We start from the raw sequence: 25419 nt of genomic DNA on the forward strand, positions 1-25419 counted from the left end.
TACTTTTTTTTCAAAATGAGAAGCAACATGAAACATCACCTGAGATTTCCAAAGAGAGTAGTAACATCTGGGAAAAATATGCAAGCAAACGTGATTGATTAAGAACCCATTAACATCTTCAAAAGTCACATGGAATTAATGTCATATATGGGGGGAAAATGGCACAATATCTAAAACGTACCCATTATACAAACTTCATTCTTGTAGCCTAAACTTCTGACTGAAAACTTTCATTTTACAAATTGTACAGTATATTGAATATTGGTGACTTTATTGACTCTCTCATTCAACAGTGAGTGACATACGTCTTGCGTGATGCTCTATAAATTATACCAAATTCACACTAGAAAAATTATTACATGGAACGCATGCTAAATGTTGCTGGAGATATTTCTACCTAAATCACTGCCAAGCAAGAAAGAGAGCAGCTTAGCTCAGTCGGCTTAACTGGTGGCAGCCAATGAGTGTGCACTGAACTGTGGAGATCTCTTGGTCCCCGGTTTAATTCCCATCGTAATCTCTCACTGGAAATAAAACTTCTTCAGACTTTCGTGGATTATCCTTGGTGTTTACACCGAAAATAATCCATCCACCCATCCATCCAACTTCGAATGTGAAAGTATCTTGATTTTCACACCAACAGTTTACCAGCAGGGGTGACGCCAGGATTGCGTTGTTAATTTTTGTTAAAATGTAATCCGCATAAACTCTGTCCACACTATCAAATCTATTGGGACAAATAAATGTGATATGCCCATATTTGAATGTAATATGACATCATCATGCCCATATAAGGGCACATCAAAAATTTGTCGCATAAAATGTGATACTGTGGACTGAGATTAAAGCTGTCTAGGTTGTCAAATTTCCATGACAATTTTCTATGCTCATATATAGTCATGATGTGCCTATTTATGGTCATGATGTGCCTATATACGGTCATATGTTTTTGTCAAATAAAATTTGTTAGTCTGGACATGGCTTAACATTTCTCATGTGAAGCCACATTAACAAGACACGATTACGACACGACGACGCAATACATATGTGGGCAGTGTTGAAGAATACAAACTACACGATGATATGTTGTCGTGTAGTAATTATGTCCAGTGTAAATGTGGCTTAAATCGGGTATTATTCTCATTATGTGACTTACATAGTGCAGTCTCACAATGGTATAAATTATAAAGCATCACATATAGACACTTTTATCATGAATACAATACTGGTTTAAAAAAATAATAAATTGCTGTACAGTACTTTAAAACCTGTGTGCAGTAATATATGACATCATAACATCAACATGCAAATAGGACATTAAATAATCTGATGAAATTTTACCCAAATTACAACTCAGGCATAGGCTGGGGGAGGGGGAAAGGGGTAGAACCCCACTTTCCCATGGCAGCAAGTTAGTTCCACTGAGTTCAAATACTAAAAATAACCATAAGTTTTTATTGGAATAGGGATTTATTTCCACATTCTCAATTTTCACACCACTCCCTGTTCTGCATTCTCAATTTCCTCCACCCCCACCCCCTACCCACCTTCCCCAGGATGAAGCCAGCCTATCCCCCGAATAATGCTTTATTCTGATAGAAACAATGTACCCCAGTGGTCACAATTTTACCACATAATTCTTACTATTTTCACTAAATTCATTAAACATGACATTCTATTAAACATATAAAAATATATATCATATATCGGAGTACTATGGAAATAGAAATATTGTACAAATGTCAGGGAAAGAGCTACATCATGTCCAGTATATGCACTTTAAATTTTATCAGATCTGCTGTTACTTCAGCCTTTGAGTTATATTTGCCAAGGCAACAGCAAATGCTTGTATTGAGGAGAAGGGATACTGGAAATCCAACGTGTAGGCATGTCCATCAATACGGCCAAATTGCAGCACCTGTAAAAAAAAACCAAAAAAACATTTACTTTTAATAATAATTGTGTTCTTATGGAACATATATATATATTTCAAATATTTTACTCTAAATCTGCTGAGAAACTTTATACAGCAATTAAGTTTGCATTTTGTTTATCCCATAATAATTGTTATTTTTTGTATTGTCATTGTTTGTAATGTTATTGTTTGTATTATTTATTTTATTATTGTTAGCAGGGAACAGTGACCTGTTGTTAGTACAGTATTGTTATTGTTTGTATTGTTATCGTTTTGTTTGATGAAATAAACAAAATTACATTAAATCAACTCAAAGACCCACTTTCAAATTTTGTTTATGTAAATGAAATTATAATGATTGACAAGCAAGTAGTTTTTGGCAAATAGTGAGCTTAGACTGGTCTACTTTTAACTACTGTAGATACATTATTTCTGAAGTACACAAACGGTTATAAAATCTAAAATAACTTGAAAATTACAGTATACATAAATATTTCTTTTATTATGAATATTCAATCTGTGTTTTTTTTTTCAGTAATAGTACAATATTTAAGTTTACACAAAACTAGAGAGCTAAGAGTAGCAGGAAGTGATCAAATTCCTCAAAGAAATCATAAAGGAAGTTATATTTAACAAAGAGACTAGAGTATAATTCATAACAATGGCCATCCAATTCACATGAGTAGGTCCAATACAATTATAATCTAAAACATATATCCTTGATTTCTTTTCTTTTTATTATCTAATTATTTAAAAAATTATTTTTCTCTAACTTTCATATGTAACCCACACCTTAAATTGGTTTCTGCTGGGTGTTTCACATTTTTAAAATGTAAACGGAAAAAACAAAATTTGATTGATTACCTGTTTCCCGTTGTGCTCAACTTGGAAGTTCTTTGCGGATTCTTGCGTTACCCTGCCACCGAAATCGAGCTGATAAACCTGAGTATTCTCATTCCAGAGGGGCGCTTTGTTGTGCATGAAGTGTACTTCGGCTTTGCTTAACGAATACTCCTGCATCAATTTCGCCTTTTTACTAACCTTAGCAGCATTGCCATCGACAATCTGTACACCGTTCATTTCGCCAACGTTTTTCGGCATTGGCTGTTGCATTTTTACGTTCATTTCAACTGGTTTATGAGAATCGTCAACATGCGTTGCCTGTAACGGTGCCCGTACCCTAACATTATTTGCAATAACGTCGCCAGCCTTTGGATTTCTAAATGGAATGGGATACTTTTGCTTTGCTACAGCCGATCCGGTATGCCCATTGGAAATCAGCCGTTCCGTTTCTGTGACATCAATCTCAACCTGATCGTAGGCACCGGAATCTGAAGCTGGAAAATTGAGTTCTTCCGGTGCAAGATTACTTGATTCTGACGCCTGATTTTGACAAATTTTTTTATGTTTATGAGATGAATTCCGAGGTCCATTAGTAGTACACATTTGAGGATCTAATCCCTTAACATTATTTTTTGTTTTTGCTTGCGCCCACCTCTCCTCACAATCGCTGTCCTCCAAGCCTAGATTCGAAAATTCCGCATGTGCGCCATTTTCGATCAGTTCATCGCCGTCACTTAGAAAAGCTGCTGTATTTAAAACATGATTTGAATTGACGTGGCTAGATCCTAACCCTTTTGGTATTGCACCTTGTTTAATATACAATGATTTATCAACATTCTTTGGCATTAATCCTTGATTTACACAATGACCATTACCATCTACTTCATAATCATGATACGCCTGAAGAGGAGATTGGTGTTTCTCCTCTTTACCCGTTGATTCAACTTGTTTCGTAATCCTACTCTTATTAAAATTGTTGGCTGGGGCAACTGTCACTTCTTTCAGAGGTGGTTGCCAGGTTTTAGGGTCAATTTTATCATTAGCATCATCTAAATGAAAAAAAAAACATGTTATTGTAAGATTTTTTTTTTTTTGCAAGAAATAAATGTTTATTTGATTTATTGATTGATTATCAAAACACATAAAATCATCTTCACTTTTATAAAAAAAAGCTTGACAGTTTATTTCTCTATATCTTTCAAAACATGTGAAAATCAATAATAAATGCATCTAAACAATTATGAAAAATACTAAAGGTAAAGGATATTTAAAACAGTCAAAATCTGAATGCGTGTTATATATTTAAATAGTTTCATCCAGTTGTTTATTTGATATAACAGTTCTACTGTTATTATATTTTCAAGGGCCTAATTATAAGGAGCTTTCGATTTGCAACGACGTAGAATGTAGAACGAAATGACATCATATTAATTTAACTGCACATATCTGAACATTGTGTGATTCTCTCCCGCAAACAATGTATGGAACAGTGTCGGCCGAAATCTATGTTCAGGTCAGAACAAGGACTGTACTGTATTAAACATTGGTATGCCAGTCTTCGCATTTGTGATATCTCTGTGTGTACGTGTTGTATTCATTACAGTACAGTGTAGAACGTATGCGATGACAGTCACAGCTAGGTGAATTCGTTCTACGTTTGAGTCAGACAGCTCCCTAAAGCCTCAATCGCACTGGATTTATTTCAGTGAAAGTAACCGTCTTGTCGGTAGGTTTGACCGAAAAAATCCAGTGCTGATAGTCCCGCTCGGTTAACTTGACTGTCGCCGCCGGTTAGTTTTCGGGAGTGAAATTTACCCAGGAATTTGACCGGCCTGGAAAATCCTATGCGAACAGCCACAGGTGGTCGGTTAAATTAACCGACTCCGAGCCTCATTGTTCATTTCGGTAAGAACTAGCTAGAAAGTATGTGCAAATCAGTGTGCGAAACAGATCAAGGGATCAGAAAGCTGTAGGTCATGTCAGTACGGGACATGTTACGGGTCAAAATGTACCGCCACCAACAGTTAATTTTAACCTACTCGGGAAAACTAACTGAGTTGAAAAGTCCAAGTGCGATTAACGGTAACATTTACCCTAGAAATGTTTACCGTGATGACAGTTACATATTCCCAAAATTTAATCCAGTGCGATTGATGCTTAAAACTGAATAAGTCGCCCTTTTACATGATTTTAAATAGCCAAATAATTTTTACCACATATCAATGAAATGAAACAAATACATAAATGAACAGGTGCATCCTGTAATTTGAAAATAATATTATTTTTTTGTATTTGTGACTAAAATAATATAAAATTATTAATAATTACCTGAATCCTCATCATCGCTAAATGAGTTTAAATTCAATGACGTGTCTGAACTATATTGAAGTTGATCGGTTAACTGCACCAATGCAATACTCATCTGCCTAGGCTGCAGATGCAGTAGACTAGTCTTGTAGTTAACTTGGCCCATGTTGGCAGGCAGAAAGGAAGCTACCCCATGGATCTTGAACTTGGTGCCCCATATGTTAGATGTCACTTCAACTAATTTTTCATGCTTCAATAAATAAGTAATATAGTTTATTGAATTATAATCGTCATCTAATAAATAACAATAATAATAATAATAATAATAATAATAATAATAATAATAGTGTAGATTTGTATAGCACCAGTATCATTAAGTATAATGCTGATGGCTCTCGATGTGTGGACTAGTGCGCATATCCATGTAAGGGGCAGTCTATATCTACATATTTCACTTGAAATAATGGCAGCATTTTTATACTTTGTTCAGTTGTTATTTTTTTTGGTTTTTTTTTTCTTTGGCTTGGCTTTATATACTCAATATAATATTGCTTTATATGTGAGTGATAAGGTTTTGTCCCATTCGCCTTTAACATAGAATGTACTACACTACAAACGGTTTTGGTTTGCCTCAGCTGGCAAAGCTTTGGATCTGTACTATGAAGATCAATGATTAACTTCCTAGCAGCAGCAGTCCATATTTTCTTTGCTCCAACACTTTACTACACACAAGCCACCTAGGTAGAGGTTTAGGAACGAGGCAGGGCAGTGATGGATGGATGGATGACCCCTGGAGATCTTGCACTTGTTTTAATTTGTATTTTTATTTGTTTTTATTTGTATTTTTATATTTTTGAGCAGCTCTCTGAGATGGATATGTGCGCCTTATAAGATGTCATTTTTATTATAGTTATTACATACGAGTCTAAAAATGTTAGAACAGATATTCCATTTACAAACTAAAGTGATAATTTTTAAATTTAAAGACACTTTATCATGATACTCTGTTCCATAAGAGCCTAACACCATAAAAACTAACCTGAGGAAGATTGTCTATAAAGAGATTGTCATAATTATCATCTAGACTTCCATTGGTCTGAAGATGTTTTTGCTCATCAGTCGTTTGAAAGCAAGAACTGCTTACTACCTTGTCATTCACATAGCCTTGCTCCTCATTGGCTATGGAAATAACAAATCAACACATTAACTTAACATACACATTTATTACCATGACAATATTAACGTCATGGCTTGAACCAATATTAATACATAATTTACACTTTATTATTATTCTGATTATATTAACATAGTGACTTCTAGAAATATTCTAAAATTCAAAAAATAGAGGAAGGGACCAGCCCAGGGAGTAACCTTTACCCAGGAAGCAACTTTTACGAATGGAGGATCCAGACCACCTCAGTTGGGGTTATGGTACACATTTTTATGCCCATGGCCCCTCTCAATGTCCAGATGGCACTCAAAGACTTCAGATTTTGATGTAAGGTTTTTCTCTATTTCGTTTTAATTTTCAAAAATTTAGGGGTGGGGGGGAAATCCGCCTCTGATATGGTTAAAAAATAGATTTTATTCCACTACAGTACTTTTCTACTCTGTCTGAATATCACTGCCATAACATTAAGTTATGTGCTGGTAATATTGTTGGTAATGGAATCATTGGATTACATATGCAGAAGAAGACAAATAAACTATTCAAAAAAATAGTGTAAAATTGCAGCAATGTTTTTTTATGAAATGAAAAAATGGTAAAATGGCAGCAAATAAAAAAGCAGCAAGCATATATGAGAAACTAATATTTTGCTTAAATAATTATAACTACGCCAATTTTTAAAATCTAAGCTAAGTTGCATACTGTGCATAAAACTTACAAATCTTCATCTCATTGTTAACTTTCGGATCATAAATAACAAATTCGGTACAAAGTTTGCTGATTCTTCTCCCTTTTAGAAGAGGCACCAAGCCGCCAAGGTATTCCAAGAAGAGTGTGTAACAGGGATTTGAGTTGCTCGTCTCCTCTCCGGTTTTAACCATTGTACAATGCAGACGTTCATTACTGGGGGGTGGTCGACTTATGAATTCACGAAGTTTACACGGATCTGGAATACATCCCTAAAACCACATAGAGCAGTTAGTTATATTAATGATACTGACAGAAATACCCTTCCACCAAAGGTAATGGATCTCTCCAGAGTGCCAATCAAGATTAACAACTAACCAATCAGAACACTGCAAGGAATACATGCGTGTCCAACAAACATGTGTTTCTGCACATTTACACTACCATTTTGTGGGACCCATAGCAACAATGTCCGAGGGGCAGGGCTTAGCAAAAAGGTCCACTGTTCATCTCTATACAATGTTTTATAATTTCATAATATATTAACATGAGTTATTCATTGCACCAACTCTTTTTACACTGGGCTTGATGTGGCTACATATTTCTGAGGAACACATACAACTCGCAAGTTGGTGTATTTCATAATATGACAGCATGACAGGTAGAATTTATAAGTTTAGATTCATATATTATATTCTGTAAGTTAAAATCATAGAGAACCTAAGAGACACTCCATATATACGCAACATACACTAACCTTTACTGTACTGAAATATCTCTCAGAAACGAAATGTTTAAGCCTTCCAGGTAATGTCAGGCTGTTGACTGCCTTCTCCTCCTTCATAATTGATACAACCGCTTCTCTACATAAAATCTGTAATGGCGCTATCTGTTTCTCTACCCACGCAACATGGAGAAGAGCACCGCATGCCACGAAAATGCGTTTATCATCATGACCCCAAGTTAAGGCCGAGAGAGGATTCTAAAAGGGTGTAAAAACAATCCACATTGAGTTAATACAAAACACTGATTAATATTTTTGTTTTTTTATTTTTTCCCCATTTGTTTTGCTTCTATTGCTTAAGGTGGCTTATCTCAAGCTGGGCTATGTTCTTATAATAACTTGGCCTGGCGTGCCACAGTGTTAACTTTTCTAAGCTGGGCTTTAATCATTGAGGGGGGTCTTGCAGTAACAAAATGACCAATCAGCATTCAATCGAGCGTACGTTTCGCGAGCAATGTTTTGAAACATGTTTCCTTTTTACGGTTCATTATTATGAAAATCCTGGCTAATCCGGCTAGTCTTAATGCCTGCCAAAGTTAAGCTGGGCAGCCAGGCTTAACTCAAGCCTGGCTTATCTCCAAGTCGAACGTAGCCTAAGTGTCTGATTTGCTGGTAAACTGGTACCAGCTACTCCCATCTGTCCACACCTGACAGGGGCTGTATAGATCAGTACACCAGGGTAACCCCCTACTCATCTCAAAAGATGTACTGGGTTCTATATAGTGCACACGAGCGAATTGCACACTGGGCTTTTAAAGGTTTATAGTAATTATCCGAGAAGACTTGCTTCACCTCCAGAGCCATAGGCGAGCGATGCCGTTTGAACCAGCTGTAATAACTGACGGTTGCGGCGGCCCTGCCTTAACTGCTCAGCCATTTGACTCGGCAAGCTATATTTGTAGGTTTAGTTGAATTTTATGTTAACAACATCATCATCATTATTAGGCTAACAATAACTTGTGGTGCCCCATGTCTGACCATTCAAAAATTGTTATTTTATAATTGTAAATTGAATTAAAAATTTAAATTGAATTAAGGATAACAAGAAATAATTAAGGGGTATAATACCTGTGAGCTGACATCCAGTGAGAATCGTATATGACCATGAACATTATAGAACTGAACCACGCTATTCCCATTAGATTCCATTACTCCTCCTACGGCGAGGAATGACCCACAGTTGCTCCATTCCATTACATTATCTTGGAAAAAAAGTAAAACAGTGAAGATATTTCCTAACTATTTATAACAGTGGTGGTGAAGGAGATGTTAATGATGATGACTGTGAGGATAATGACAATGATGATGGCAACATTAATTATCATCATCACCGTGGTGATGGGCATAATATAATTATGATGGTAATGATGATGATGATATAATTATGATGTTGATGCCAGTGACGGATCCAAGAATTCAATACAAGGTGAGGATAATGATGATGATGATGATGATGATGGCAACGTTAATTATCATCATCATCGTGGTGATGGGCATAATATGATAATTATGATGGTAATGATAATGATGATATAATTATGATGATGTTGATGCCAGTGACGGATCCAAGAATTCAATACAAGGTGAGGATAATGATGATGATGATGGCAATGCTGATTATCATCATCATCATCATACAGTGTTCTCCCCAGGCCCTTGAAGCATCATGGTACCATGATGCTTGGGACTTTCCCCATGATGCTTGACAGTTGGCCATGATGCTTGGAACATCTTCCATGATGCTTTTATCAGGGAACATTTAAATTACTTAACTGTTCCCGGCTTTTATATAGTCTAAGGTGCAATTTAGGACATTTCAATGCCTCCTAATTATTAAAAATACCTTGTGTCAGTCCCAACTATGGTGGACACTTACCATGACGCTTGCCCATGATGCTAGGGAGAACACTCTCATAGTGATGAGGGTGATGATGATAATTACGATGTAATGATGATGATTATGATATTAATGCCGACGATGATGAGTTGATAACTAAGTTGATCCAGTGTAGATCCATAAATTCAAAATAGAGTGGGGCCGATGGACAGACTTTTATAGATGAAAGTTTGCACTAAATTTTATGATAATGGAACAGCTAAATTTGATATAAATTTGAATGTAATTTTCCTTTTTTAAATAAAAAAAAAAATCTAAAATTCAAGGGCCCTCTTGATTCTTGCGTTTTCACAAGGGTCCAAAAAAATCTAATGTGGGTGTTCAAGTGGCTTTTGAATGGAAAGGGGGGGTCTTCCCACTAAGTACACCACTATCATCAGTCTTACCTTTCATTCCAGTTTTTATCAAAATAGGCGTGATATCTTCATGAGATTTCATCAATTGAATTTCTCCATTCCCAATATCAACAGCCATGACTGATAGATGCTTCCTACTGCTTCTGCGCTTGGCAACATCTATAAATATGTCATAAGGGATAAATATCATTTTCATCTTGTCTCGAAGCATGTTTTTCTCATGTTATTTTCAGTGTTAAAATCAGGCTCCAGGAGGGGGAAAAATTGTTGATACGTATGTTGCACAACGGATTTTCCTAAGCCACAAAAAGTGTGTTTGACCAAAAACTCATGAACACTTAATGAAATACAGAATTTTGAATATTTAAAAATACTCCTTTTTTCCCCCTGTTGTATCAAAAATTGTTTTGCCTCAAAAGCCAGACTTGAAAATAATGCAGTCTAATAATAAACTGATCAAACAGCAAGGGAGGACTCCAAATATTTTAATCGAGGCAGCACGGATTTCATATAGGCTTAGATGTAATATAATTATATATATTTTTGAAATATGATATAAATAACAATTCTGATTTTGTTATTTGAATGTTTTGATATTTTGATACATATTTTTCCACCTGATCTGTTTTCCTAAGTTGTCTTTATTTGCTGATTGTAAACAAACGTTTTCAGCCTTTGGCTGTTGTTTTGTTTTGTGTTTTATACCTTAATAAAATTATACAGATAAAATAAGTATCTGTATCCAATAATGGTATGATCCATGTTCAGTACATGCTATTACAATTTAATATTCGTATGCCATTTTATATTTTATTCTGCTACAAAATACTGGACGTCAGTTGCCGTGCCCCCTCCCTAAATCCACTCCTTAACAAAATGCATACATGTTAAAACAACTCATCCCATCGTATAGATTATGAGTTAACAAAATTCAATATTAATTTGAAGATGAATGACAGACCTAGACCTAAGCCTAACTGGATTTAAAACAAGTGCCATCAATTAACAGGGAGAGTCTCAATGTTGCTCTAACAACCAAAAATGTTTAAGAGAAGCCTCATCTGGTGATAAACATTAACAATGTCATTTAGGGTCACATTCTAGGTCAAAACAAAACAGATATTTTGAGGTTAAACACACTGGATTGTTGTCTGTTAATTTGTACTTTGGGTCATTTGGGGATTAAATTTCCACAGAAATCATGTTGCACTTTATTTGAAGTATAAATAATCCTCCAATTATATTATTAATTTCATTGAGAAACCATTATATACTTGATTGAGAAACCATTATATATGCGAAATAAAAATTTTACTGATTTCCAAATCATATTTCACCAAAAAAGCATATCATACTTTTAATTTCTACACCTTCTTCCTCAATACACAAAAATGACAGTAAGAAATGAATCCTCTGATAACAAATGAATTGTCCTTTTTTTTCTGCATGTGACACCATAAACTCGCTCTCATAAGTGGGCTAAAAATCAAGATTGTACTAACATTTAGCAAGATTAAAATGACCCAGGACAGTATCCAGGATTACGATTTTGAGGGGGTGGTGGGGTAGGGGTGCAGGTTGTGCAAATATGACCACCTGGGTTATTGCCTTAAATATTCACAAGGTTCAAGGAAACAGAAAAGGTAAGATCAAAGCTTAGGTATTAGATTCGGAAGCCTTCAGACCAATTCCAGCCTCGTAATCTGTGAAAAGTGCACACATAGTAGGACTATCTATGCTATATTTATATGATTCACTGTCTTAAAAAAAATGTTGAGATTTTCCAATTTGAAGGGGTACGTGTGCACCTCTTGCACCCCCCCCCAATACGGGTCAAGTGCCAGTGACATTTACCAAGTGTAATAAGTAAGATTTTGTCGTGTGTAAGTGCGTCAGGTATTACATTTCAGGCCTCCATCTTATACACTGGATTATTTATGAAAATCATACAAAATTAATAGCTTATTAAGGCAATAGGTTATTTGTACTCACTATTTTTTTTCCTTCTTCGTTCTGGTTTATCTTCCGTGTCTTCAATGACGTTTATCATGCGGAACTTTTCAACCGACCACATAATTGTCCTAATTTCACGGTTCTCGCAAAGCATTGACTGAAGAACAACAGCGCCATGAATGTCCATAATCATAACTTGACCACTGTTTGTACCAAGAATAACCTGTAGGGAAGAGCAATGTATATAACCTGATAAAATATGTACAACAAAATCAAAGCATATCAATCTTGAATAGGTTCAGCTTATACTGTAAACACAATATATTCTAAACTCCATAGAGTGCATACGCCCGCCATATGCCTGAATACTGTACAATAATCAGGCCGGTGGGCCATATTTCATTATTTTTTTAAATCAGATTTCTGTGACCTTGACCTTGTCCTTCGACCTTTATTTCAATAAATTCAATTATCTCTTTATTTAGTGTATGTACCATTCCACTAGATTTTATGAAGGTCCATTCATTTTATTTTGTGTAATATTTATGTGTAATCTTAGTAGACAGAAAGACAGACTGACAAACAGACAGGTGAATATTATTATACATCCTCCTTTGGCGGAGGTATCTATGGTCATGTTTCTGCTGCAAATCCCAAAAATACAGGAATAATACAGGTATCCAAAATACCTGTATAATACCGGTACCGAAATCCTAACCCCATTTCAACTGCCGATCTGTGCTTATTCTAATGGGTGGTCGTGTCTGGTTTCTGTCAAAAACACGACGGAATATTGTTACCCAAAAGGCCATTCGCGAAGCGGAAGTTTGAATTGACCTTTGACGATACTATCAACAACAACTCCGCCGTAACTGCGGGAAAATTCGAAGATGCTAGCGATACAGCTAAAAAATATTATCATTTTAGTATCGGTAATTTTGTCGATGCTAGCAAATGGTCATCAGCATGGTAACTGTTCGGTCCATTATTCCGAACCGCCAAGATATCGAAAGCTTATATGGATTTTGGAAAGGCAAAGAAGGCGATTGCTGACAACCCTAGCAATGGTACTGGGCACGGCTAACATCATCGACGACGATAGAGCTAGGTACATTTTGTGCCACTGAACTTCCCATTAATCTTTTCTTTGCCCCACGCTAGAACCAAAAAACGAGTTATCTCTTCAGTCCACATCTTTTCACTAGTCCCACAGACAGAATTTTGTACCTTCGCGCGCCTACACACTGGCTAGGCTAGCAGAGAGAAAAATGTCGTATCGGGGTCATTCCGGGGGTCACCAATACAGGTATTTTGTGTTGCAGCTGAATACCATTACACATTCCTGAATACCAGTACGTACCCTCAATCAATAGCGATTTTTTAAGCGGTACAGAAATACCTGTATTTCTTAGGATGGCCCGTTTCTACTGCGAAAAAAAAATACCGGTATTTTAGAATACCTGTATTATACAGGTATTTTCTAGCAGCAGAAACAGGCCCTAAAGCACTATATAAATGCCTACTCTATATTATATTTTTTAAATCTACGGTTGGCTTATTTTGTTTTTTTAAAATAAGGTGCATACATAAAAACCAACTCTCAATCTCTATTTTGATACTGTGGTTACCATTGTTCCAACCAAAATACATGGGGGTGAGTCATGTTTGACAACACAGACTTTAAAATATACCTAGGTGTACAATAAACAAAAATTCCCATTTGACCATACTTAATGCCATACTATCATTGCACTTGAGCAAAACAACACATTTTTGACCTTCATATCATATTGATGTATTTTCATTATAATGTTATTGTTTTATCATTGTTATTACAGTAGAAACACTCCTAGTATTACAGGGACACTTTTCTGTAAAACAAGGAGAAATATATCTTTTAACACTCCAGCCAACCTCTATTAAGGGGAAAAAGACACTTTCATTTGTGCCAAATGGTTAAATACTTAATTATTTTTCCATGTATCACAAGAATTACAGCAGTCTCAAAATAACGATCATTCAACTTTACATTTTGACACCTTTTGAGCAATAAATAATATCAAACCAAAATTCTCTGCCCTCCTATAAACCAATATTTGACCCTTAACCATGGGGTTTTCTTGTTCTTTGTTTTTCAACTACTGTTGTTGTAATTACATTTCTGCTGGTTTCATATAATAATTATAAATGAATTGTTGTATTGCAAATTATTGCTATAGTTCTATTTCTACTGTAACTCATTCTTACTGTATGTCAATAAAAATAAAATTATAAAGGAGGTATGATATCGTTTCATGTACAATGAAAACCAAAAACAGCTATTAAGGGACAATTTCACGTTTTTGGTTAGTGTTCCCTGAATAGGGACACTAACCCTATTAAGGGGACACTTTTTATGGTCCCGAAGGTGTACATGTAACCTTAATAGGGGTTCTACTCTATAATCTGCCACATTTTATTCAAAAAATAAATAACTGTATAATCATCCCCATCATATATCATAAATTATTATTATTATAATATTCTCCTTAGCAACATTAGGATTGCTGAATCATCAGATACTATGTCATCAATGTATTTTCTTAGTCCTAATTCACTGACAAACTTGATGTTTATACATTCTGCATGAATTTAATTAATTAATGGAAGAATTTGGCTAAGTGGAAAGGATTCTGAATTATAATCCATGCAGGGACAGTCTCGAACATAAATTTACATAAAACTATTAGCTTTTTGAATATGGGCATACAGGAAAATGCTAAAAATCAGACAATACAGAAGGAAATCTCATTTTCTGCAAGAAAACCTGCAGTGTACACTCTAGGCGCTATCAGCTGTCATTGTCTTATTGATTATATTTTTCCAAAATAGTTTCATAACTACAGTAGGTAAATATTAATTTGCACAGTAACTAATATGCACAGACAAATTTCCTAAACAAATAGCTACTGTAATATATTAACACACATATTATTTGCTCATACATCTTTTTCTTCCTTGAATGAAATAAGTCAAAGGAACATTTATTAATCATATAGGCCCATGGCCCAAATAATATATAAAGTATAATACAGTATTATTTTCTGTAAAATAAGAAATAGAAATAAACCCCACCAGAAAATTATAGTTGGGAAGAAGTTAGGTGAAATGAAAACCTATACTGTCTATAGCTAAGCATTCATGGTAAGCAATTAATAATAATAATAATAATAATAATAATAATAATAATAATAATAATAATAATAATTTATTTCAATTAACCCTTGATCACATATCATATTTTGGTTAGGGCCAAATTGCATATTATTTTATACAATTTATTGAAGTGCAGTATAAATGTTACATAAAAACCATCAAAAACTATTTAAAATGTCAATAAAAAATCTAAGAATTTTAAAACAGACATGAAAACACATGAAAAATCATCAAAAAAGGGAATCGTTGGAAGGTTAATGAATGAACGAACTTTAATTTAAATCCTTCCCTAATGGTTCCAATACATTAACACTAATAAGCAATGTTATATGTCAATCTATTATGTTATTCAGTGTTCACAATGACAATGTTGTCAAATGAAGCATGTATTCTTTTACTACCGACTTTATAAATAATTAATCAAAGGTTAAATAATTGATCTCTTGTTAAGTGAACCATATGAATGAAAGTAAAAGCATTTCATGCTTTGAAATTTGCATGAAAAGAATACTGGACAAACTTGATGTATTAATGGAACAAACTCCCCAAATATTTAACAAGTACTACAGGTCTCTCTATAATTAAAAACACCTTCAATTAAAGACCAACTGCTTTGTGGTCGCAAATTCACAATGTATTTTATGATAACTTTTTAATTCTAATTATAGACCAAAGCTGCTTAAAGACCATGGAAACTGCAGTCACAAGAGTTTTCTTTAACTGGAGGTAGACCTGCATTTCAGTGCTGTATATATGGTACAACCACTTTATCAGAAATAAATTGACAAACATACTATCAACATTCCTGATGATGACATAATTAATGTCGAAATATAGAATCCCAACACGATGGCATGTATTTCAATACTTGGAGTATGTACCATACTTTCTAAACTACCTCTTGTGGAGTACAATCTGCATGGCATGCCCACCCAAACTATCAATTTACTAGCATAATATAGTTCATTCTTGTAGTATATAGCGCATGTAAGCAAGTTCTCAATGCGCTGTACATAAAAACAGAAAAAGGATAATGTTAAATTAATGAAAAACTTGATGGAAACGGAAGGTCTTTAGCTTGGTCTTAAGAGTTTAAAGTAACACAATGTCTGGTGGGGATAGGTATGGAGTTCTGCCACAGCAAAAGCTCTCCCGCCATAGGGATATTTCATTTCATTTATTTTGTCTAATTTGAATACACAAAACAGTTTCAAACTCAGGAAGACAGGATACTTAAATACTGTCAAGTGGCTCTCCAAACCGAAAGAGAAACAGAAGTATAAAAGAAACATAAAATAGGAAAAATTACTATATATATTACATATTATATATGTGTGATTTGCTCATATATGGGCATAGGCATAATGATGTCATATCATACCCATATATGGGCAAATCAAAGGTATTTGTCACATAAAACTTGAGCGAGGACATAGCATTACAATGTGTTTATTAGAAAATTATGAAAGTTGGTGTAATGATGTAAGGAAGCACTTTTACATAACTAATTGCAGCTTAAACTTTTAACCATTTGATGTATTGATGTTTTTCGGCGAACTCAAAACTCGGAAAATTATTTATTGTAATTATTGGATACATAAAACAAATAAAGTTAACCTGTACCTGTTTGTCATCTGGTGACCATGTTCCGCAGGTAAGTCGGCCGTCCAGCTGCAGCATCGATGACCAGTAGCGCTGACCTGCAACCGAGCCTACCAATACAAATCCATCTTTATAGCAAATCAAGGCGGTTCGTCCATCATGAGTCCATGCAAAGTCACTGACCTGCGTAAAAATAATACACAGCTTTACAATGTAATGTCTGAAAACTGATCTTGTGTGTTCATTAAAGTTGGTGGCGCTGCATTTCCACTTTCCAAGTTGAATGAGAACAAATAAAGAATTATTCTTTTACTTAAAAAGATGAAGAAGCTATAACAGTGCTACTTACTATTAACATGTACGGTCATTGACCAGTTCTATTGATCAGCAGCTTTTACCATTATAGTGATGGAAAAGCCTTAACAGTCATTGATCAGTAACAGTCATTGACCAGTTAAACTAGTCAACATCTTTCATATTCACTGAATGAGATTACAATAACATTACATTAGGCCAAATAAAATTAATTATTAGTTTCATGTACAGAACTTGAAATTATTTTTTGGTGAGGATATTTACTATTTACTATCTTATGGTAAACAGGCTGATAAAATTCATTTTACTTCTTTCATAGACAAAAAGCAATCTTTATTATTTAATAAAAAAGATTGATTTTTGTCTATGAAAGAAGTAAAATTAATTCTGCCATATATTTTTTCCCCTCTTCTTATGTTTTGAAAACAATCTTTCAGATCATCATTATTTTTATTTTCCATTGAAAATTATTGCTTTTTTTAAATAGCAAACAGTTAATTTTTTCATGAGGCTCCAAAATTTGATGAGGGTGGGGTGTGACACTAGTAATCAGCTTTTTTTTTGCCTATACATACATCTGGTCAATGACTAGTTGTATTGACCATTCCTTCATATTCAAAGACTGAAGACTATCTCATTATTACCTGACATGCACGGTCATTGACTAGTTCTATTGACCATCTTCCTTCATATTTAATCCATACAAAGATGATGCCTTCGCTGTCGCAAGTTGCCAATTTTTGAAATGGTTCATTCCAACGCACTAGTACCACCTGGAAATCAAATATATATTTTATTGCAAAACAATTCTACAACACGGTATCACTGTGTTTTAGTTTTTAATGTTGTTGAATCACCTTTCCTATGAGGCTTGCCATATGAAAACCAGTGTACTGTTGCTAAATGCTCAACTCAGAAGCATAAGAATGTAGCAGTATTGTATATAATATTAGTACAGAGATGCTGTAATAGTTTTACTCATAACTTTGGCAAATAGTAAGTGGATTCTAGCAAAATGACCTGTCATTTTAAAGCTTATAATGTGGAGAATAATATGATATTAAAATGTAAATTTTCTCATTTTTGTCACTGATGCAGGTTTTGGCATGACACGCACCATATTTCAGGAATCGTATATAAAACATCCAGTATTAATTAATACATAATAATAATGATACTGTATGTATACATATTAGGACAATGTGGTTCTGAATAACCTTGCAGTATCTGCCAACACCAGGCACACTGATGCTCTCACTTTATTGTTTTCTTCAAAATAAATATCTTCTATACAGGATTACCCATGTTTATTACTGTATGCTAAATACTAACAATTTAATGTTAATAATTTCACTGTATTGCAATCATCTATTGACATTTGTTTCTTGAATTGTTTAGAGTATAAATTAACCTTTAACTTCTTTCAAGTTCCCTGGAGAGTATTACTAGTCTGCTAATTACAAAACTGGATTAATTCCAAATCTTTCACATGTGAATTGTGTGAATAAACAAAAGTACTGTAGATTAAGTATGTTGCTCAAAGACCTCATGTAGAATGAAACATATGATTAAAAAACTGTAACCTCTCTGTTAAGCCTAAACCACAACAAACCTTTCCAATGGATGTAGTTATGGTGGGCAGGGCCACCAAGCCTTGAGGTTTTCTACCTAATCTACCTAAAGCTAATTTCATGGACCCCACCCACCATTACCCATACTTAAAACACCACTTATTTTCTTTGAGTTTACCAACGTTATCATCCACCCACCTTTAAAATGTCTACCACCCACTATTGGTTTTCTATTGCTACTGTATTGTACGACTCCTACAAAAGTAAAATGTATCAACAACATGTCTTCTTCAGGCATTGTTCCACTCATGTGGGTGGAACAATCTTCCTTTTCATGTCTGCTCTTCTATATCTGTTGCTCTCTTTGAGACTTCATTAATTTGTTTTCTGAGATATTTTTCTCTCTTTCTGAACTTTTTTATTCCATTTTTAGGTTTTCACTATTGCTTCATTTGAGAATTTTCTTGTCTCTTCGGGTTTGGAGAGTTAATAATACTTGCTGTGGGTTTTGAGGTGAAATTATAGGGTGCTGGCACTTTTTATCTGCTAAATAATAAAGAGGAGTACTGTAGAATAGATTAGAAAATCTGTGCATGTCAAAATACTTACCTCACTATTGTGCCCTCTAAGATTAAAATTCGTCCTAGATGGAGAGTTGTATGATTTCTTGCAATGACTAGTTGTGAATGTGGCCCCGATTATCCCTTTGACATTGCCGCTAGCCAGCCATCCTTCCGATACACATCGTTTCCGTACGTGCGTCTTGTCTTTTTCACTGGTAGGAACGGAACCCTTCCAGCATAGGGATCGAATGCAGCAATCACTTCTGGATGCTGGGTTTTGTTCCAATACTGCATACATGCTGTACAAACCTCATTGGAATACAGATTTTTTTTATGAAATTATGGATTTATTGATCCATTTTGTTCTTCGTCCTGCATGAAAAGGAAAAAAAAAACCATACTTTAATTTCTGAGAAAACAATAATTGTCACACTGTTTCAATTTACAAGCAATCTTATACGTTAGGGAAAATGAATACTGTAATTTTAAAACAGAAACCAAAACATTAAAAAATCATAAACATTATTAAATTATTCAAATCATGGTATGATTCCAAAGGCGGATGCTTATTATAATGAGGCATACGCATTGACTAGCTTACCTTTAGTACCACAAGTTCATCTAGAAAAATATTACTACAATATTTGTTGATGTGTACACAATTAGATCGTGTAGTAATTAGAAGGGAATTAAGGTTTGAATGATGTATAAATGACCGATGAAAACAAATTAATTAATTACATAAAAATAAGATTTAGGGTTAAGAAATACCTCACTGTACTATTTTTATATTTTATTCTTTAATTATTTGAACAATTTTTTTACTAGAATCTTTATTTAAACATTTTAATATAAATACTATCTTTTTGTATTATGATAATGCTTAATAATTTTATTTTGTGTGTTTGGAGTTAAGTTTAATATTTCACTTGCCATTTTAACCTGTATTTTATGTGAAACAAATGTTTATGAAATGTGAATGATTCAAAATGTACTCACTGCTATTTCCATATTCAACAAAATAATTGAATCTGAATCTGGATCCTGTGCAAGGATATTGATAGAATACACAGCAGTGGTTATTAAATTTGTTGGTAAAATTTTAGGGCAAATCAAGTGATTCTAATCTATCTCTGAAAAAACCAGACTCTGGGATTTAACTTTATTTGATTTAAATCCCATTTGCCTTTAATATTCATTTAAAAAAAAATGTATTTAAGGATAAACAACCTATCAAAAACTAGCTATATTAAATACCAACATTCAGAACCAACATGTGCACAGTTTTGAGTTTGCTTGTTTGCAAACTCGGTACAACACCACACACACACACCATAATTACATACACCAAATATGTTTTTAAATTGTTGTTGATGTTTTTTATTTAATTTTCCATTAAAGTCAGACGCCAGAGGAAAAACAATTTTTGATATGTTGTACAACAGATTTTTGTAAGACATAAAAAGCATATTATGACAAAAACCTTAGGAAAGGTTAATAATGAGATACGGGTTTTTTTAATTTTTAAAAACTGGGTGAAAAGGGGGGAAACCACACTTTTCTTCACCTTTTCCCCCAGTTTTTTAAATATTAAAAACCCTTTATCTCATTAACCATTCCTATGTTTTCTGTCAAATATGCTTTTTCTTTTAAAGGTGTCTTATAAAAAAAATCTGTTGTATAAAATATCAACATTTTCTTTTCCTCTGGAGTCTGGCTTTAGATGTTTCTTGTTCTAGTTCAAGTGCTTTTTCTGTCAATGTTTTTTGTTTTAATAATTTGAATTTATTTTCACTTTTTAAATTTTGATTTGTTTTAAATGTCTGATTAATTTGTTAGATGTTGTTCTTGCTAGAGTTCAAAGTGGTACCTGCAGATAGTAAAATTTGCTCAAAATTTATATTCACTCAAACTGGTATTTGCCTCATTGTTGCCATTAAATTGGGAATGCACGCTCCCCTCGGGACATAGGCCTACAGGAACAAAAAGTAACCTTATTACGAGGTCAAGTTAACATGACCTTTCAAATTATTTACCAGTGTTAGCCAAATTAGCCAAATCTTTTTTGTAATGCAACTTATTTCAGCTCTTGCTGCCAGTTTGTATTTTTGTGTTTTATACCAAAAGAAAAAAAGAATAGAATAATCCTACTAAAAGCTGAGTTTTGCTAAATATTTTTACTTAAAATTATCCAAAAATCAGATGGAATTTAAGATATCATTGCTTATAAAATTCTTTTGTTTTTGGCTAATCAAATTTCTATTTGGCTAATTATTTTCATACCAAATTAGCCAAATTGCTAAATATTTTTTTGGCCAGTTTAATTAAACCCTGCCTTTGTGTCTACCATAGAAGTGGGCAGTAGACACAAAACCAATTGTAATATTAAATAATAATTGAATTATAGCTGGTTAGGTTAGGCCTAGGGCCCTAGGCCTAAATTAAAACAAAAATATGCATCCATCCATGTAAGAAGATAAGCATTAGCCTACTATTATACTATTGCCTAGCCTAGGCCTTAACCTAATTTACTACTACTGCTACTGGTTGAAGCAGGTTAGGCCTACATACATGCAAAGAGTATGATGGCTAGGCACAGATAGATAGGCCTTTCCTCTTCCCTACTTTAGATCAGAGTTACTCTAAGGCCTAGCAAGGTCTGTTAGCGGTCCTAGCAGCAGCACTGCGACTCGCCAGCCCTACATCTAAGTGTGGAGGCTAGGCCTATCCAGGCCGAAAGCCTACGCTAGGCCTACGATCCATTAAAATAATCAATAATATACTTAGTCAGTACCGTCTTTATCTCTCCTACTATGTACTGAGATTCATACGATTTTAACCATCATGAAACCAAACATTATTAATGAATGTGGCCATAAGCCTGCCTACGCCCAGTCTTCAGCAAGCGTCCTTCGATTACAAAACAAAGACATGGGATACGTACAATTAATTGATAATTTCAGTAGTGTACAGCAAATAGAAATTAAATGTGCGATAAATGGCCTTCGCTAGTAGAGCGCCCCCTATAGCGAATCAACTCTCCTAAACATCTTTCTCTATCCAGACTTTGATACTATGTAATACCAAGTACAGTATTTTCAAGTAGGTGGCTTATTAATATCAAATAAATACCGGATTCAGGATGTTTCTGTCAGGGGTCGGGGAGAGTTGCTAATCGAATACTTACTTGCCGAGTGAGAGGTTCGTATTCCCTTCAAAGCGGAAATTAATAGGAATTTGATACCTGTCACACTGAATTTTAAAGACAAAAAAGCATATATGACGTAAAACTCAGAAGCGGTTTATGAGATACAGATTTTTGAATATTTAAAAACTGGGAATATGGGGCGTAACCAACCTTTTATCCACCCCCCCCCCCAGGAATTTAAGAGTAGACCTCCTATATGCAAAACATTTTCTTGTTCTAACTTCAAGTTGAAGGGTAATAACCTATTAAAATAGACGAACTCTAAACAACTCTTTGTTCTATTTATTGGGTTTATATACAGTAGATTTGGAAGATAGTATAATATTTAAAGTTAATTTTATTTCTTGATTGAGTTCCTATTACACGCCTCGAGCGCTTTGAGACTGACGTAAAGCGCTATATAAATCCAACCATTATTATACTATTAAGCTATTATCTCATTCATCCAAAATGTAATAAATAAAATGATTTCATTTGCAAAAACAAAAAAAAAACAAAAAAACAAAAAAAAAAAAACAAAAAAAAAAAAGTTCGTATGATCAATACGGGGCCCAAAGTAAAGCAACAATTAACCAATCAAATAACAAGTGAAGTCCAGATTATTGACTACGGCGGCATGAGAAATGAACATTATATTTTCAATAATAATCATATTTCAAGGTTGACCAAGGAGCGGCTCTGCTGAAACATCAGTAGCGGATTTAAAGGGGTGTGGGATAAAATAGACTTTATCCCCACCCCGGAAAATTTAACATATATGCCCTATATTTTTATGACTGAAATAGAGCCTAGTATTTTAATTTGGCCTAAATTAGTAACTTTGACTAAGACCTCTAAAATATTTGTATCAACCAGAATCATATTTTTGAAGGTTTTAATTCAAACATTTTGAAATTGTTGGTATCTCCCACAAACCATTTTGTATCCGACTCCTAGACATTCGAATACGGCACCAAGATGGAACCTCCGGTTGATTTTTGGGGGTGTATGTGTAATCCGTGCGGTGTGTGGTGGGATCTGTATGAGGTCTGTGTAAGACAATTTTGCGATCTGCTTGAGAATATTGTAAATTGTGTGAGATTGGGATCTGGCGGAATTCGAGTGCTCTGTGAAGGATGTGTGTGTGTGTGAGAAGAGAGAGAGAGAGAGAGAGAGAGAGGGAGAGAGAGTGCGCAATGACTCCTGTAATATTACGAGATATTTGTGGGATCCAGGGCAGGCGCGTACCTAAGGGGAGGGGGCCGCGGGTTGCCATTTCCCCTAAGCTAAATTTTTCCCCACCCACCCATTATACTTAAAGCAGTAATAATTAATACAACTCATCTGTAAGTGACATGATGATGAATCTGTGGTGGGTTTGGTACTTACCCAGCCACTACGTTTTTATACTTTCACAAAAAATATTTATATTTAAAATTGTAGGCCTATGTCTTACTGTTACAGTATATTAAAGCACTTTGAAAACATTTTTTCAAGTCTAGAGTTTCCCTAATCCCTGCCACAACCACCTCAAATATTCAACTTGTTCGTTTAGTACCTTTTCCTCTAGTAGGTTTCCCCCCAGTTTTTAAATATTCAAAAATCTATACTGGCACCTCATTAACCGTTCACGAGTTTTTCGTCAAACCCCATTTTTGAGTCTTAGAAAAACCAGTTTTACAACATTAAAAAAATTTCCTCAGGAGACCGGCTTTAAGCTCCATCAGGGATTTTTTAGATATGTGCGAGATACATGCCGAGTCTTAGTAACAGGGCTATCGGTGTATAATCGGGACCTATGTAGGTTCCTGTCTTGGATCTGTATTTATCTGTGTGGGAACTACAGGAATCTGTAACGGATCTCTGTAGGCTCTGTGCGAAAATCTGTTTGTGATCTGTTTGGGATCTTGATTTGTGTGGAATGTGAGTGGTGCTGTGGGATTTGTGTGTGATCTGTATAGGATTTGTACATAATTTACAGCATCTAGGAATGATCCGTGTGGGCTTTGTGTCAGTTCTGTAGGGAAAATTTCAAGCCGATTAATATGCACGAACAATACTGGATAAGGGCAACTTGATTTCTTGCTTCAAACAATGTATCCTTTCGTAGAAGTCTTACGAAGATAAGCTTATCTGAGAGCAACTCTAGAGTGGAAAACCAGGACATTGATCTCAGACTTCAAATTGAATAACGATTGAAATATGTTAACTATAGACACAATGTATACATAAAGATCAGCCCAAAAAGATAAGGAAATAAATAATAAATAAAACTAAATAAATATAAACTGAATATATGTGTACTGAATGAATGAATGTATGTGTACCGAATGAATGAATGTATGAGTAAGTAGTCTGTTAAGAATAAAAATAATGTAAAAGGAAGGACGAATAGGAAAGAAACTTGGGAGTGGCTGAAATTTACTGAAAATATACAATATTCAATACGTCATTATTCTATTTACGTTTTTGTAAAAAATTTTAGGCACTAATCATCAGGCGATGGCAGCCTACACATTTCAACCGTCACTGTGCGAGTCATTGTGTGACTGCCTGTGAGTATGATACGAGCTCTCTCTATTCCACTACTTTCTAGGAGAACTTGCAAAGCTTTATAAATGACAGAAGAACTGCACAAAGGTAGCACATACAAAACAACTTCCAGTAGTTTTCTTTATTAAACTTACCGATACTCAATCATCGACTGACACCGTTTAAAGCTCATCCCACACTAAAAAATTTTATGTGACAAATAAATGTGATATGCCCATATTTGGGTGTAATACTGTATGACATCATCATGCCCATATATGGGCACATCACACAAATTTGATAGTGTGGACAGAGCTATTATAGGTTCAAACAGTGAATAGAATGAAAAACCTGAGTTTTGCAGGTTATCATTTAGGAGTTGACTGTGAGGCTCTATGATGATGATGTGACATCATCATGTCCATACTGTATATAGGGACATCACACAAATTTGTCACATAAAATGTTATAGTGTGAATAGAGCTTTAGGTTGAACAAGTGAATAGAATGAAAAACCTGAGTTTAGCAGGTTATCATTTAGGAG

General features: G+C 34.5%; 1 protein-coding gene across 1 annotated transcript; it reads right to left on the reverse strand.

Moving 5' to 3' along the window:
* Positions 1-245: 245 nt before the first annotated feature.
* On the reverse strand, positions 246-22135 carry LOC117102191 (tubby-related protein 4-like). Its single transcript, XM_033242408.1, has 13 exons — positions 21951-22135; positions 19203-19528; positions 17667-17795; positions 16729-16890; positions 11950-12133; positions 9988-10116; positions 8773-8906; positions 7678-7902; positions 6952-7192; positions 6105-6244; positions 5087-5315; positions 2780-3807; positions 246-1918 (listed from the first exon to the last, which is right to left on the reverse strand). The coding sequence occupies exons 2-13, from the start codon at positions 19452-19454 to the stop codon at positions 1802-1804; spliced, it is 2970 nt and encodes a 989-aa protein (XP_033098299.1). The 5' UTR covers positions 19455-19528; positions 21951-22135; the 3' UTR covers positions 246-1801.
* Between the last annotated feature and the right edge of the window lie 3284 nt (positions 22136-25419).

The sequence above is a fragment of the Anneissia japonica genome, unplaced genomic scaffold, assembly GCF_011630105.1.
Source record: "Anneissia japonica isolate Jap-2015-1 unplaced genomic scaffold, ASM1163010v1 scaffold9445_len72108_cov174, whole genome shotgun sequence".
Lineage (NCBI taxonomy): Eukaryota > Metazoa > Echinodermata > Crinoidea > Comatulida > Comatulidae > Anneissia > Anneissia japonica.